Here is a 14037-nt window from a genome sequence, read left to right on the forward strand (position 1 = left end):
ATACCGCAACGCGGTCCTGCACCGTGTCCTGGGCCGTTGCCTCTGGGGGCAAGAGGGGCAGCTGCCCACCCGTAGATTTTGGAGCAATATAAAAAATAAGCTTAGGTAATAATTAATTAATTAATTTCAAGTAATCCGAAAATAAAATCTATTAAATAATGGAACAAAATTACAATTTACAAAAACAATTACAAAATACAAACACGCAATTATTCATTCAGCCCAACCCATGTGATTTATTTCTTGAAAATTTTTGCCCAGCTCCGTAGGAATATGCTCACGACTTAGCTGATATCACTCGGAATCAGAATCATGAAATCGCACCAGACTCAATGGCAATGAGATTAATTAATGAGGAGCATTCTTGTCACTCGCGCGGATTTCCTTTCCAGTTACGCGACGCCGGCACCGCCGAAATATCTGTCCACGGAACCACCGCCGGCTACAGACAGTTACTCTGCAGGGCATCGGCAGAGAGACGGCGCGTACGCCGGGTACGTGACCTTGAACCGTGGGGTCCCCAGCCTCGGTGCTCAGCTCATCAGCTACGACCACAGGTCAGTACCAGACGACGCCACCGGCCTCGACTACTACAACCGCCCGAGTCTCAAGTACGACCGCGGGCACCCGCGGCGTCGGTACGACCACGGTGGCGCTGCCACTCACCTACACGGCTATGCAGCGCATTTCGGTGTTTCGCGCCGTCCACAGTTTTCTACGAGACATGACCACACCATCTCAAAGCAAGTGCATGCCGATATAGATGGAGTGACCAGCCGATTGCTCAGGAACATAGTGAGCTACGCGTCGGGCAATAGGCACTGAATCAGATATATATATNGTGTGTGCGTTAGCGCGTGCGTGAGCGCGTGTGTGCGGCGTGTGTGCGTGAGCGCGTGTGTGCGGCGTGTGTGCGTGAGCGCGTGTGTGCGGCGTGTGTGCTTAAGCGCGTGTGTGCGGCGTGTGTGCGTGAGCGCGTGTGTGCGGCGTGTGTGCATGAGCGCGTGTGTGCGACGTGAGCGTCAATCACGCAAAGCGCGCAGCGAAAACTTAAAATGGATGTATAAATTAGTTTTTGAACGTTAGAATTAACAAGTCTTAGCTCATAAATTTTATTTTTTCTTTCTCACTCTTCTTTTTGGGGGAGGGCTTTTTGGTTTTGCCCCCCCCCACTTTTTGGATTGGAGGGGCGGCCGCTCCCCCTGCCTCCCCACTTCCGGCGCCTATGATTGTACATATATACAATGTATATATATTGTTCTCAGGTTGTTACTAGTTCGCACATTGGTTTATAGTTGGTGTTGTCTTCTCTCGCATGTCTCGCGAGAGCCATAGACTGGTGTTATATATGGTTTCCTGTCTCTTAACATTAGGCTACGAATTGGTGTAACAAAGTACAGTGTACCAGTCTACTGAACCTGCGGACTTCAGGCATGCAGACCACAGACTGTGCAGACGATCCATAAATGTTATTCAACTTATTGATTATAACAACTATACTAGTAATAGTATTACTACTCTCTAGAGACATAAGAGTTAGAATGAACCAACCCAATTTTATTTTCTTTGCTGGTAGTCCATTTTTGTATGAATTGTGTTGTGTGAAAGCTCGCACAGGTACAAGTGACGGTGAAAACGCGAGCGATTACGACTCCGAGTATTCATCATGTCAACCACGCGTTCCATCACCCCATCACCTCGCTCTGTCTCTGGATCTGGTTTCCAGAATCAAATGCATATACTTAAATGTCGGTAAGAATAATAACGTAATTTTTGTTATTATAATGCTGCATTGCCTATTAGTATTATACTTTCCACAGTCTCCTTCCAATCTGGTTTATCCAACTAGGCCTACTCGTGGAAATTGAAAGATTGTACTTTGTAGATCTACTTCACACTATTCCGTATTTGCTACACTGCCACTAGTACTAGTGCTCATAGGGTCTATGTCCCCCAGGGCACTGCCGGAACATAGACCTACCCTGGGTACGGTCCGGTATATACCGGAACGCTACCCTGCCCCATGCGATAACTATTCTGATATGGTTAGGGTTAGGGAGTAGGCGTAGGCGACTCCCTAGACTCGTTAGTGGAGTAGGCGAGGGTACGGGTCGGAATATTGAGATAGTACCAGGGTACGTTCCGGCTATACCGGACCGTACCCAGGGTATGTTCCAGCAGTACTACTACTAGTACTATAGTATTGGCTGTAATACTTACACAGACTACAGTGTATTGCAGTTTTTATGAAGCAGCTCCAGTTGGTCAACTTGTCCCACACAATTTCTTTTGAGTAAAGGTAATCTTTGCATCGCGGATGTCACATCTTGCAGCGCCGCCGCCGAAACCGACGCCTAGACGACCGAAGCGTAAGGAGAGTGCACTGACGGTCTCCTGGGACGAGATCAAGCCGACGTCGACGTCCAAGACCGAGGTGTTCCGCACCAACCAGGGGCCAGTGTCGATTCCGGAGGTCGAATCTCACGGTCACTTTGTGCTGCTGGAGAATGCCAGCTTTAAGCTGAAGAAGGACGTGTTCATGGACAGGTGGACGGTGGAGCGCTGGATCACGCCATCGCGCAAGCTGCTCTTTACATTCCTGGACAACTTCACGCTGAAGCACGAGAAGGAGTGCAAGGTGAGATGATCCGTAGTGGGAAACACACGTAGTACAATTGCTGAGCGCAAAATATGCGTGAACGCGCTTTGCTTTACGAGGAGAGAGAATCTTGCCTCGCTCTTTTCACTTATGCTGTAAATAATTATGGTTCGCTGTTATAAAATCTTCCGTCGTTTGAGATTGAGTCATGTTTGAAAAGTATCACAAGTTTAATGGATCTTGTGCACACGACTGACCATATGATGTTGTTAACGTACTTTAATTAACAAGATTTTATATTCAAGTTTTGTATTGTATAGATACCTATTAAAACGATGTAAATATATACCGTAGGTGTTTATGTTTGTACGTATAGTATATACTTACTTGCACACGTAAGCACGCACGCACGCACGCACGCACGCACACACACACACGGAGAGAGATACACGCGCACGCACGCACACACGCGCGCGCACGCACGCACGCACGCACGCACGCACGCACGCACACACACACACACACACACACACACACACACACACATTATACATTACCTATACCATATAGCAGTCCAGGAGTGCTGTCACTCACCCGCCCGAAATGGTACGTCGGATTACATTACTTTTTTATGCACCATGGACTTTTGTAGCAATATATAAACGCACTAAACCAGCTACCTAGAACATTGTATAATATCAGGAGTGAATAATATAGATCTCTATTATTCACTGATAATATGTTATAGATGCATGCTTAAGCTATGTATCTCCACGATTTCTAGCAGAGGCAACAGGCTCTCCACGTGTTGTATGCCATTATTTATTCTCAAATTGTCCAGTTGGTGTCTAATAGAGTACTAAGCTTCCTTTAATATTATTAATCCCTAATCAATTTCGATAAGCGGCGTGTAAAGGCGTGTCAAAGGGAGGTGAAATTAAAGCTGGCGTCGCACAATCTAATTATCTTGTGATACTTACGAGTTACGACAGAATATTAACGAGCTCATGGTTTCACATCGTTCACGTAAAACATTGCAACAGTGGGTTTTAGTTCATTGCACATGTTAACGCACTTGTACATCTACTGTAGTACCTTCACAGCATGACTGCTATTTAGCGTATTTGCCACAAAACAGTAACTTTTTTAGCAAGACTGGTTTGCTACGAGAATGTACGTACGATTCAACGTATAAGACTAAATACGAATATAAATACGAAGATGCGCAGTAGATCTTTGAGCAAGATTATATTTATTCAGATGAAAAGCAAATTGGGTCAAATGTAAACAACGCAAGTGGACGGCATAATGTATCACATACATAATTTGGCGCAGACTAGCCGAGCACTATGGAAATGGTGCTCATCAAATATGTAAAAACGCTCAGACAAACCATGAGAATACTTGAGTAACCATGCATAAACATGCTTATTCGTTGTTGGTATTCTCATTCGACGGCAATGTATGTTTTCCACGCAAAAAAAGTGAAAGTTAATAAGTACGCTCAATGCATGGAAAGTCATGAATTTACAGATCACTGACAGAAGAAGAGAAAGGCAAGGGAGGAAACCCCTACGTTTAGATATAGAAAGCTCATCAGTCACATATACTAGAAATTATTATTGATGGAAAAAAAACTTTTAAAAACGAATTCAAGAGTAAACGACATAACGAGAATAATGACATAAACTTGGATTCGATAGTTATTATTATACAAGTTTGCAGGAAGTGCAGATATTAACTGTTTTAATCCTTATGTTGCATGTGACAGTTTTTACATGCTGAATATAGTTGATTGGAATGTAGCAAGTATGACGTAAAAACATTGTCATAAATGCATCACGTGAAAACACTGATACCAAAAACAGCAAGTAATATATTGGCTACTGCATCAATATACTATACGATTAACCAGTAATTCATCAAACACATAGAACCATACTGATATACTATTGAAACGACTGACCAGGTGACGCACCGACATGTAATTTAAAGGTTGAACAATTGCAGCTTTGAAATTATTCATGTCAAGGGCAATGTACTAGTTCTTTGGTCTCCACTTTGGATTATTGGCATACAGAAGTAGGCTGCTTAGGACAGTTAACTTGTAATAATAGTATGACAGTATTCGGCCCTGGTCACAGTCCAATGGAAACCCTCAATTGTGGTATTACACCATTATCGCGTGCTAGGAGAACCAATATGATAGCACAATCATGTGTAAAAAGAAAATACCTAGTATGAAAGTATCATATCATACCACAGGCATAACCCTATTGCTGGCAGCACTAGATAGCTACTTGCATGTCCCTCATAGCACACCTTCCGACTGACAAATTCCTGGTTCCTTGGTGAGGTCTCCCCCAAATCGAAATCTGAAAAATAGGTGGAAAGAATAGCACTTGCCCATTAACAATATTCCGGATAACAATAATAATACATACATACATATAGTAAAAGAATGTATAAAGCTCATATGCTTCCTTCGTCTCATGTATCACTATTTAGTTAATAAACAGTGTAGTTCAATATAAAACGTACACCAACACAAGAGATGATCAAGTATAACAATATAAAGAAATCTTACACAGAAGGATCCATGCTGAAGCTTCCATGTGCCTTCCGAGCAGACTGGGCTGATCGGATGAGCACGGAATCTCGCTGTCGGCTAGGAAAGGCTGGCATCATATAACTGCTGCTGCCACCTAGGACGGATCCTTTCGATGTGGTGAACTTAGGTAAACTACCCTCGTATGAATGCCCTGAGAAATATCAACAACTGTCTCACTACTATGCATATTATTACTGAAATCCATATTATAGTTATTATTTAACAATAGAAGAATATAAGAAAATTATAGGCGATTTACTAATAGCAAGTAGTTCTACTTTATATAGATATTGCATGGAAACACGTTCATTTACATGACACTAAAACTACAACAAGGATTTTTACAATGTACAATGCATAAGAAATATGCAAAAATATATCTACACAAAGTATATGTATACATTGTATGTATTTTATGCAATTTACATAAACATATACATACAAACTATTAACATATCTTGTATATATATATATATATATATATATATATACATATACATATATGTATATATTCATGACTTTATATTATGCATAACATTTCAGTTAGAGATCGTGAAACTAGAAGCTATTGCAATGCATGCATACTACACAGCAATTGAATACATGACAATAGGTTTCCGGGCAAAATTGCTGCCCACCTATTATACATACTAGGAGTCTATTTTGATTCTATTAGCTTGAAAGATCCCTCCAGTTATGTCTTCATGTAGCGAAGAAACGAGTAACATCACCATTTTTATAAACCTCCACCCCTTGAAAATCTTCCATGTTATAGTCATGTACATGCCTCACCATCATAGTTAAGCGCAGGCAGTGTATTTCTTCGCACCAGATCAGCCCTGCTCTTCTGCATTTCCTTATTTGCCACCCAGTTCTTGAGAAACTGACGAGAGGTGGTAGTCACTTCTTTATCATCAAGAGATTCTATGAACACATGCATAGGTCACAGCTTGCATAACATGCTACCATCAACACAACTGCAGTAACCATATTTTCGAGCCAAATCCTGTGTTTTCGCCACTTTTACGATACTTACCGTTACTGCTTGAGCAACAGCAATTGTCTAGACTCTAGAGCAACGATAAAATGTCTTAGAACCTTTGTATTCACCAAAACATGCACATTTCGAACAAGTTTGGAAAGCTTTTTGAGACCATTTTATAATTGGGAGTCATCGTGACCAACACTGTGCCTTGCCCACTACCCTATTACCACCTACCCACAAGCCATTCCACCCTTCTATCTATGTCTCTCACCATCCTATCGCTAATGTTTCACCCATTTCATCCCTTCTCCCACAACTTACCATTTCTCTCACCTAATCTAATTACATATTATAAGCTTATAAGACATATTTTAAGCTAATTACATATTATAAGCTTCATAACTCATCCACCCCTCCCACCAGCGCTTCCATTCCTCCTTTCCCAACCCTGTCACAATCTCTTCTACAACCTCTCTCCCACACCTTCCAAAAGCCTTTCCACCTCCTCCCACTGCTCTTCCCATCAGCTCCCACTACCACTTCCACCACCTCCTCCACAACTGCTTCCAAACTCCCTTCCTCCGAACACCCCTACCACCCACCACCACGACTCCACTCACATTCACCCGCCGTTTCTCCGACCAATACTTCCACTCTCTTACCGAGTGCATCGCCGGCCACGATGATGCTCTCCCGGTACTTCTTCTGCCGGCACACGGGGTTTCCCTCGAGGTGCAGCACGCGCAGGCACGGCAGCTGCGTGACGACGTCTGTGACGGAGCGCAAGTCAGCGAGGTCGTTGTGTGCGGCGAGCAGCTGTGTGAGACAGGAGAGCACGGCAAGGTCGCTGATCGCCTGCAGCTGGTCACCAGCTAAGTTCAACACCTGCAGGCTCTCCTAGTGACAATAGTGAAGAAAGAAAGAGATGATGATGAGAGATGGTGAGAGAGTGAGAAAAAAGAGAGAAAGACAGAGAGAAAGAGAGAGTCAAGGAAATGATGAAATAGAGTCAAAGAAATGATGAATGAAAGAGTCAAGGAAATGATGGAAGAGAGAGGGGGAGAGAGGCGATGAGAGATGATGAGAGAGAGAGAAAGAGATGACGAGAAAGAGAGAGAAAGGAAAAGAAAAGAGAGAGAGAGAGAGAGAGAGATGACGAGGGAGAAAGAGATGACAAGAAAGAGAGAGAGAGAGAAAGAGAGAGAGAGAGAGAGAGAGAGAGAGAGAGACAGGGGGAGGGACAATGGGAGACAGTGAAAGAGAAACAGAAAGATGACGAGAGATGACGGTGACCAAATGGTGAGAGATGCAAGGATAATAAATTCATTGGAAGCAGATAGAAATATGCAGATGTGGGAACAGTCCCAGCTAATATATATAGGAACAATGCTAGAAAAATACTAGTGCCAAACCAATGACTACAGAGTCTGCCAGCTCTGTTTTCCAACTACCCTAGCTACAGCTTAGACATTTAAACTAATGTGCTCGAATACTTACTGCAATAGCCCGTAGACTTCTAGGGTCAAGTAACAAGGTTTCACCAGGTGCTAGTCTCTGGGATTCAACATGCAACTCTGTTAGGTTTGTTAAATTCTCCAAACCCTCCACGACCGTAATCTGATTGTATCCAAGATAGCTGCAGCAGATGTATATAAGTTAAGAGTACATGAGTAATAATAGTACATAAGAGTAGATAGAGTAATAAGAGTACATAAGTAAGTGTACATGAGTATATCTAGGGGTAGGGAAACTATTATAAAGGTGATGGAGGGGCAAAATATGAAATAGAACACCGCATCATCTTCATTTACCCAAATGCACTGTTTTCACAAACACAACCGATGCACAGACATACACGTTGAATTTGGAAAGGAATAAGTTATTTGTGTGATACATTTGATTTAATTCTCCCCTGAATAATGTATACTTCACGTTACAACTGTACTGGCATTTGTCTTTTGAGGAAGGACAATGCAACAGCATGCAGTCTTGTGGGCGTCACATTGAAAATTTGTTAAATTTAACTGCTGAAGATTTTTATAGCAACATAAAAATTTAATAGTTACATTAAAAATAATTTCTAACCAGTCTGAGAATATATTAAAAACTTTGGTATGTCACATGATATTTAATTTGTGTTATTGAATTTGGGTACCCAATTTATGAGTCGGTATAATATACGATGTTCGATGACGATGTCAAGGTGAGCTAAAAATGAGGACTGTCCCTGTGTACATTGATCTTCTTAATCTTCGCAAAACGTTCACCCGACTTTAGAAACAAATCTGATTCTTGGTACACACAAAGATATACACTGATGGTCACAAAGTCATCTGACTTGAAGAACCAACCATAATTAAGTAAGCATATTTGGCCCATCTTAGCTGATTTGGCAGCAGCAATAATGTTGAATAATTCTACAGAAGACAATGATGTGAGATGTTAGGTAGAATTTCACGGTTGTTCACTCTTGCATTAAAAGTTCCACAGTCATTTAGTACTACGTACAGCTTTTTGAGATGCCTCAGAGTTGACAGGTTATCAATCTTGCTCAACTTGTTATCGTGCAGATAGAGATGCGTGAGCTTGCTATCAAAGTGTTGCAGGTTTTCTAAGCAGTTAATGCTATTGTCATATAGATAGATAACCGACACATTCCTGCATTCAGGAATCGGATCCTGAAAAAAATTGTTTAATGGTTAGGGCTAGAGTTATAGTATACTGACCCCTATATTGAATAGAATATGACATTGTTTCAATGGTCAAATTTAACATGAGTGCTGGGTCATATACTATCTAATTTACTATTTAACTCCATTCTAGGAGATCAAGAGGCTCAACTACTCGAACTTTAAACCCTTTGTTGTTTTTGATATCAATGTTGGTAACTTAGATCAGGAGTGAATAATACCCTCAAATGTCTATAAACCCTCAAATGTCATTAAAAAACAAACACCGATGATATTGACTAAAGACATAAAAGCCAATTGAAATGCTTATAATACAAGCAAAGTATGAGGTAACAATCTTTAACAACTGAATATTAAATTATTTATTAAAAATAGGATCTGGTTTCAATGTTTGCATGATATGGTATATTTCTCCAATTATTTTGGCGAATCACTATTATTTGGGCAATTTGTTAACTTGTTAATATACTTACAATCACATCGATATTTTTGCCATGAGCATATATATGCGTTAGCTTACTCAAAAGCTTCTCCTTCTCTTCATCACTGCTCCATTTCTGATGTCTCAACAACAGACCTTTGCTTATGACATCTGTAGTCAGATGTACCATGATTTCTCAAAATAATGTTAACCTAAAGTTGAAAGAGAAAAAGCATAAATATATAACGTACACTAGGGCTGTAACAAATACACTAGGTCACGAATACGATACGTATCACGATATATGCATGCAAATACGAATATTTGACGAATACGACTACTCACTTGTTGAAGCTGTAAAAACTACCAAGGAATAAAAGATATATAGGTTTATATATATGAATGAACAAAAATGCTTTATGTTAACGATAGAATGGCGCGCAATCATGCCCTGGCTCCTAAGGTGTTTTAGCAGACGTATTTTAGCAGACTCACATTAAAATGCGTATGTGTGTCTGCGTGTAAGCGCGTTCGTGTGTGTGTGACTGTGTGTGTGTGTGTGTGTGTGTGGGTGCGTGCGTATGTGTGCTCGCGCGCGCGCGCGCGCGCGCGTGTGTTGTCCACTATGCCTCCGGAAAACTTTCTTCCGTTAACGAACAACTTTTAGTGGACGTTAGTGAAACGCGCTACGCACTCGCGATCGATCGAGCCCCGTACTTCTATCAAAGGCGCCGCTGCCGCACACATGGCTGGAAAAACAAGCATGGCTGTGTCCGATTTTCGTGACATCACTGTACACGTGTATATCACATGTCAACAAGAAAACCGCGGTATTGAGCTGGTTACGGAATGATAATTCTAAAATACTACACCGCGATAATATCGCAATACCGGTATACCGCTGCAACCCTGTTACCTTAGTATCCGTCCCTTCTCGCACGCTCGATATGGGATGAGTTACACGGGATAGTAAAATACACGTCACGGCTTTCTCGACGTGTGAGAAGGGACGGATACCAGTCTAGGTGCGTTTACGGGGAAAGCTGCAAACAACATTCAGAATTCGAGCAAATCGGCGTAGAATTGCAGGTTAAAAATTTTTTTTTCAAGTAGGTTCTATATTTATATTATTTATATTTGTCAGTATTCGAATAATGATGACGCGAATAACAAATAGGGGGCCTACGTATCGCCCAACAACAATATTCGGTGCACCGAATACGCGAGTGTATCGTTACAGCCCTAACGTACAATGATAATCATATTACATTACTTCATCACGAATTAGTGGCAGCTCATGAAAGCTGAGTGTAAGCCACTCTCTTTTGCCTGTTACTAGTAATAATTCCCCATAAATCCTGTTTATATAAAAATGGAAATGGAAAATGGGGCAAACAGCATTTTTATCTTTCTGCGAGTTTATGAACAGTGGGGTGCGTGCATTAAAACCGTGTTGCAGAAAAGCATTTGAAAGGTACTTATGTGGAATTGTTACTAGTAACAGATAAAAGGTAGATAAACATTCATTGGCCAAACAATCGAGTAGCACAGTTAGGGAGTTTCAGATAATAAACAGGCACTTGCTCACATTTACATTTTGGCGAAGCGAGTTTGCCGCAGAAATTCACCAGACATCTGGGTAGAGTATGCAGTACAAGTTGGCAAAATTATAATTTGAACAAGTGTAAGTTAACATTTAGCTACGCATAGCTATCTGCCTATCAGAATGGAGGCTGTTGGTTGTGTGTTTTTGTTGGGATTGTGTGAAACGAAGCCAGCTTGTGCGAATTTTACGGCAATGCTTCTACAATTTTGCTTTCTAGACGAACAGCTTGGTAACAGTGACCATTCAATTGTCAAATAGGACCTGATATCTTCTATTGAAATCGAGGTACAAGATAAACTAATTTTTGACTATAACAAAGCAGACTATGCAGGAATGAGATCATGCTTTTCAAACATGGACTGGGACAAGTGCTTTGAAGGAAACTCTACAAACGAAAATTGGACAACATTCAAGAACATCTTCCATGATGCTGTAGACAAATTTGTACCAAAGAAAAGAAGTATAGCAAACAACAAACCAAAATGGATAACTAAACAAGCGTTTAATCACTTTAATGCAAGGACTAAAAAACACAAGTTTTGGAAAAAATACCAGCAGTCCAAAAACCATCAAGATTACACTGCATACAGATCAGCACTTAACGCAGCTACCAAAGAGATAAGACATGCCAAAAAAAGCTTTGAAAAGAAACTTGCTGAGAATATCAAATATGACACTAAATCATTCTATGCCTACACTAGATCTAAGCTGAAGACAAAAGACAGAGTTGGTCCTCTCATAAATTTTGATGGCAACACTATAACAGACAACACAGAAGCAGCTAAACTACTGAAGTTTTTTCACTTCAGTATTCACAGACGAAGACACCATCAATTTACCCAAACCAGTTCAACTCAAACCCAACCCTAACTCAGCAAAATACTTCCATCTGAAGATGCAATACACAAAAGTTTCTCCAATGTTAAACCAAATAAAGCTCCTGGCATAGACAACATAGTGCCAAATGTCATTAGAGAAGTAGCAAAAGAAGCTGCAACTCCAATCTCAAAAAGCTTTGAAAGCTCCATGAATGATGGTGTGGTACCTGATGACTGGAGAAATGCTAATGTGACTCCAATCTTTAAGAAAGGAAAGCGCAGCTTAGCCAGCAATTATAGACCAGTTAGTCTAACCTCTATAATATGTAAAGTGTTAGAAAGTCACATCAGGGCAGCCATAGTAGACCATCGGCCATAGCTGCCAGTAAAGCGAACAAAATACTGGGAATCATCAATAGAACTATAACATATAAAGACAAAAAAAATCATCCTTCAGCTTTACAAATCACTTGTTAGAACTCCCCTTAAATATGCTGTCCAATCATGGAATCCCTATTTGCAAAAAGATATAGTGTTACTGGAAAAGGTGCAAAGAAGGATGTCACGTATGATTCCAGAAATTCGTCATTTTTCCTATGAACAAAGACTAGAGAAACTAGAACTTATATTTATAACACTAGAACAGAGAAGACTAAGAGTAAGAGGAGACCACATTAAAACTTTCAAACTAATGAATGGCTACAAATTAATTGACCCTACGAAATTCTTTACAAGATCGGAATACAACAGTGCCATTCGGCTAAAAAAGGCTAACTACCTGGCTGTACCCAAGCTAGGTCACACCCCATGGCTAGCTATAGCCCTGGACGTTTATCCCTTACAGACTGTCCAGTATAGAAGTAGAAGTAGAAGTAGAAGTATAAGTAGAAGTAGAAGTAGAAGTAGAAGTAGAAGTAAGTACTCGTGGCCATAGCCTCAAATTGTTCACTCCGCGTGCACGACTAGAGTTAAGAAAACATTTTTTTTCAGTTTTAGAGTAATAAATCACTGGAATAACCTGTCAGAAGAAGCAGTACAAGCTAAATCAATTAACTCGTTCAAAAACCATGTGGGTGAATATGTAAGGATTGGGGTTTATACAAGACTGTCAGTCCGTAGTCTTCCTACCCTTCGATCCACTCCAAACCTACAGGTGAGGGGTGGAATCAGGTAAATCAGGTAAATTTTGTTGTTTATGCACAGAGGCGTACTATAGTGACACCTATATTATATGTGTTGCAGAGGAGCATTTGAACAGCATTTACAGAAAGTTATTACTAATAATAGGCTAAAGAGAGTAGTGAAACATTATGACTTTGTTAGTAAATACATTTCGTGTTTATTTGGCATTATTTTGTGAGATGACTCAGTCAGTGTAACACTGTCAATGTTCAAAAATCAATAAAACATCGCGCATTTCCTGGCATATGAAAATGACAAACATGTTGCTGAAAACAGAATAAAACATACATGAATATATCGTCCGTTCCCAGCTATTAAGTAAACATGAGAACAGAATATTTTCTCTTTATTCTCAGTACAGTGTTCCGTGGATCAATGACAATGTATTTCTCAGATGTAAACAAATGTTATTTCATAGGCCGCTCACTTGTTTTGGCAGTGCCATCTCTTGACTATAACAGAAATGAAATGACACTATTTCTCACTCCCGATGCCTGTCATGCCTGGTACATAGACCAAAATAGATATCTTATTACCAGCTAACCAAAGAGTTGTTATTTAATTAGTGATCTGCCCTGCATCAGCGCACGTTAGCGATCGTGCACGAGGAATGTCCTTATTCTATGGTAATAAGAACGAACAGCTTTCTATATGCGGACGGGTTTTTAACGGGGTTTATCCACTGATCTCTACTATACTATAGTAGAGTAGAGATCAGTGGGTTTATCTGCTTGATATTCTCGCCGGATAGCAGCAATTCTATTCATGATAATTCAGCTATCATTGTCTTTCCTAAAAAGATAGGAAATTTCCCAGAAAAATCAGCCTAGTTTATCCCAATGTTATCGCTATTGATAGAACCCTTTAAGTCAGAGAGTACCGGTACTGCATAGAAAATTACCCAGGCATATATATAAAATGCACCTATAATCGAGGCGTTTAACTTTGTAAAAGTTGAAAAAACTAGGCCTACTTATGATAACATTAACAATTAAGCAGCAATTGTAGGCCCTATATGTCTCTTAGAATTCGCTTTCGATAATCCAACGCGCAACAAATAGAGAATATAACCTTGCAAGTTAATTATCTCTAATTCATTATCTATAAAAAAATACTATACGGTGA

General features: G+C 40.4%; 1 protein-coding gene across 2 annotated transcripts; it reads right to left on the reverse strand.

Annotated features, from left to right (window-relative positions):
• Positions 1-3828: 3828 nt before the first annotated feature.
• Positions 3829-13317, reverse strand: LOC106815938 (protein phosphatase 1 regulatory subunit 42-like). Of its 2 annotated transcripts, none has more exons than XM_014820470.1 (8): positions 13201-13317; positions 9359-9518; positions 8704-8873; positions 7693-7831; positions 6858-7089; positions 6003-6134; positions 5187-5361; positions 3829-4974 (listed from the first exon to the last, which is right to left on the reverse strand). In XM_014820470.1, exons 2-8 carry the CDS (start codon positions 9494-9496, stop codon positions 4911-4913), a joined length of 1050 nt encoding a protein of 349 aa, XP_014675956.1. In that variant the 5' UTR covers positions 9497-9518; positions 13201-13317; the 3' UTR covers positions 3829-4910. The 2 variants fall into 2 exon arrangements, with proteins under 2 accessions (XP_014675956.1, XP_014675955.1); XM_014820469.1 differs by having other exon boundaries at positions 6858-7092.
• Positions 13318-14037: the final 720 nt, after the last annotated feature.

The sequence above is a fragment of the Priapulus caudatus genome, unplaced genomic scaffold (assembly GCF_000485595.1).
Source record: "Priapulus caudatus unplaced genomic scaffold, Priapulus_caudatus-5.0.1 Scaffold1242, whole genome shotgun sequence".
NCBI classification, from domain to species: domain Eukaryota; kingdom Metazoa; phylum Priapulida; class Priapulimorpha; order Priapulimorphida; family Priapulidae; genus Priapulus; species Priapulus caudatus.